A 218-nucleotide genomic window follows, 5' to 3' on the forward strand; every position below is an offset into this window, starting at 1 on the left:
GAGCAGCTGTGCGGGGTCGGGCCGTCATGGTGAGTGGGGGCACCGTCGGAGCTGGGGTCCCCTATAGAGACGGGTCTCTTACAGGGAAGGGGTCCCCCCTATAGGGAAGGGGCAAGAAGTGTCCCCTATAGGGAAGGTGGGGGTTCCCTATACTGAAGGGGTGGGGGCAAGTGCCCCCTGTAGGGGAGGGATCCCAGCCAGCAGCCCCCAGTGGCAGG

General features: G+C 65.6%; 1 protein-coding gene across 2 annotated transcripts in view; it reads left to right on the forward strand.

Moving 5' to 3' along the window:
• Positions 1-6: 6 nt before the first annotated feature.
• The window catches only part of AP2S1 (adaptor related protein complex 2 subunit sigma 1), a 3,971-nt gene continuing 3,759 nt past the window's right edge, over positions 7-218 (forward strand). For both annotated transcript variants that reach the window (XM_006032518.3, XM_014524162.2), the window contains exon 1: positions 7-29. In XM_006032518.3, coding sequence (XP_006032580.1) covers positions 27-29 — 3 coding nt within the window. In that variant the 5' untranslated portion in view covers positions 7-26. The remainder of the gene's footprint in view (positions 30-218) is intronic.

Source organism: Alligator sinensis, unplaced genomic scaffold (genome assembly GCF_000455745.1).
Source record: "Alligator sinensis unplaced genomic scaffold, ASM45574v1 scaffold107_3, whole genome shotgun sequence".
NCBI classification, from domain to species: Eukaryota; Metazoa; Chordata; order Crocodylia; family Alligatoridae; genus Alligator; species Alligator sinensis.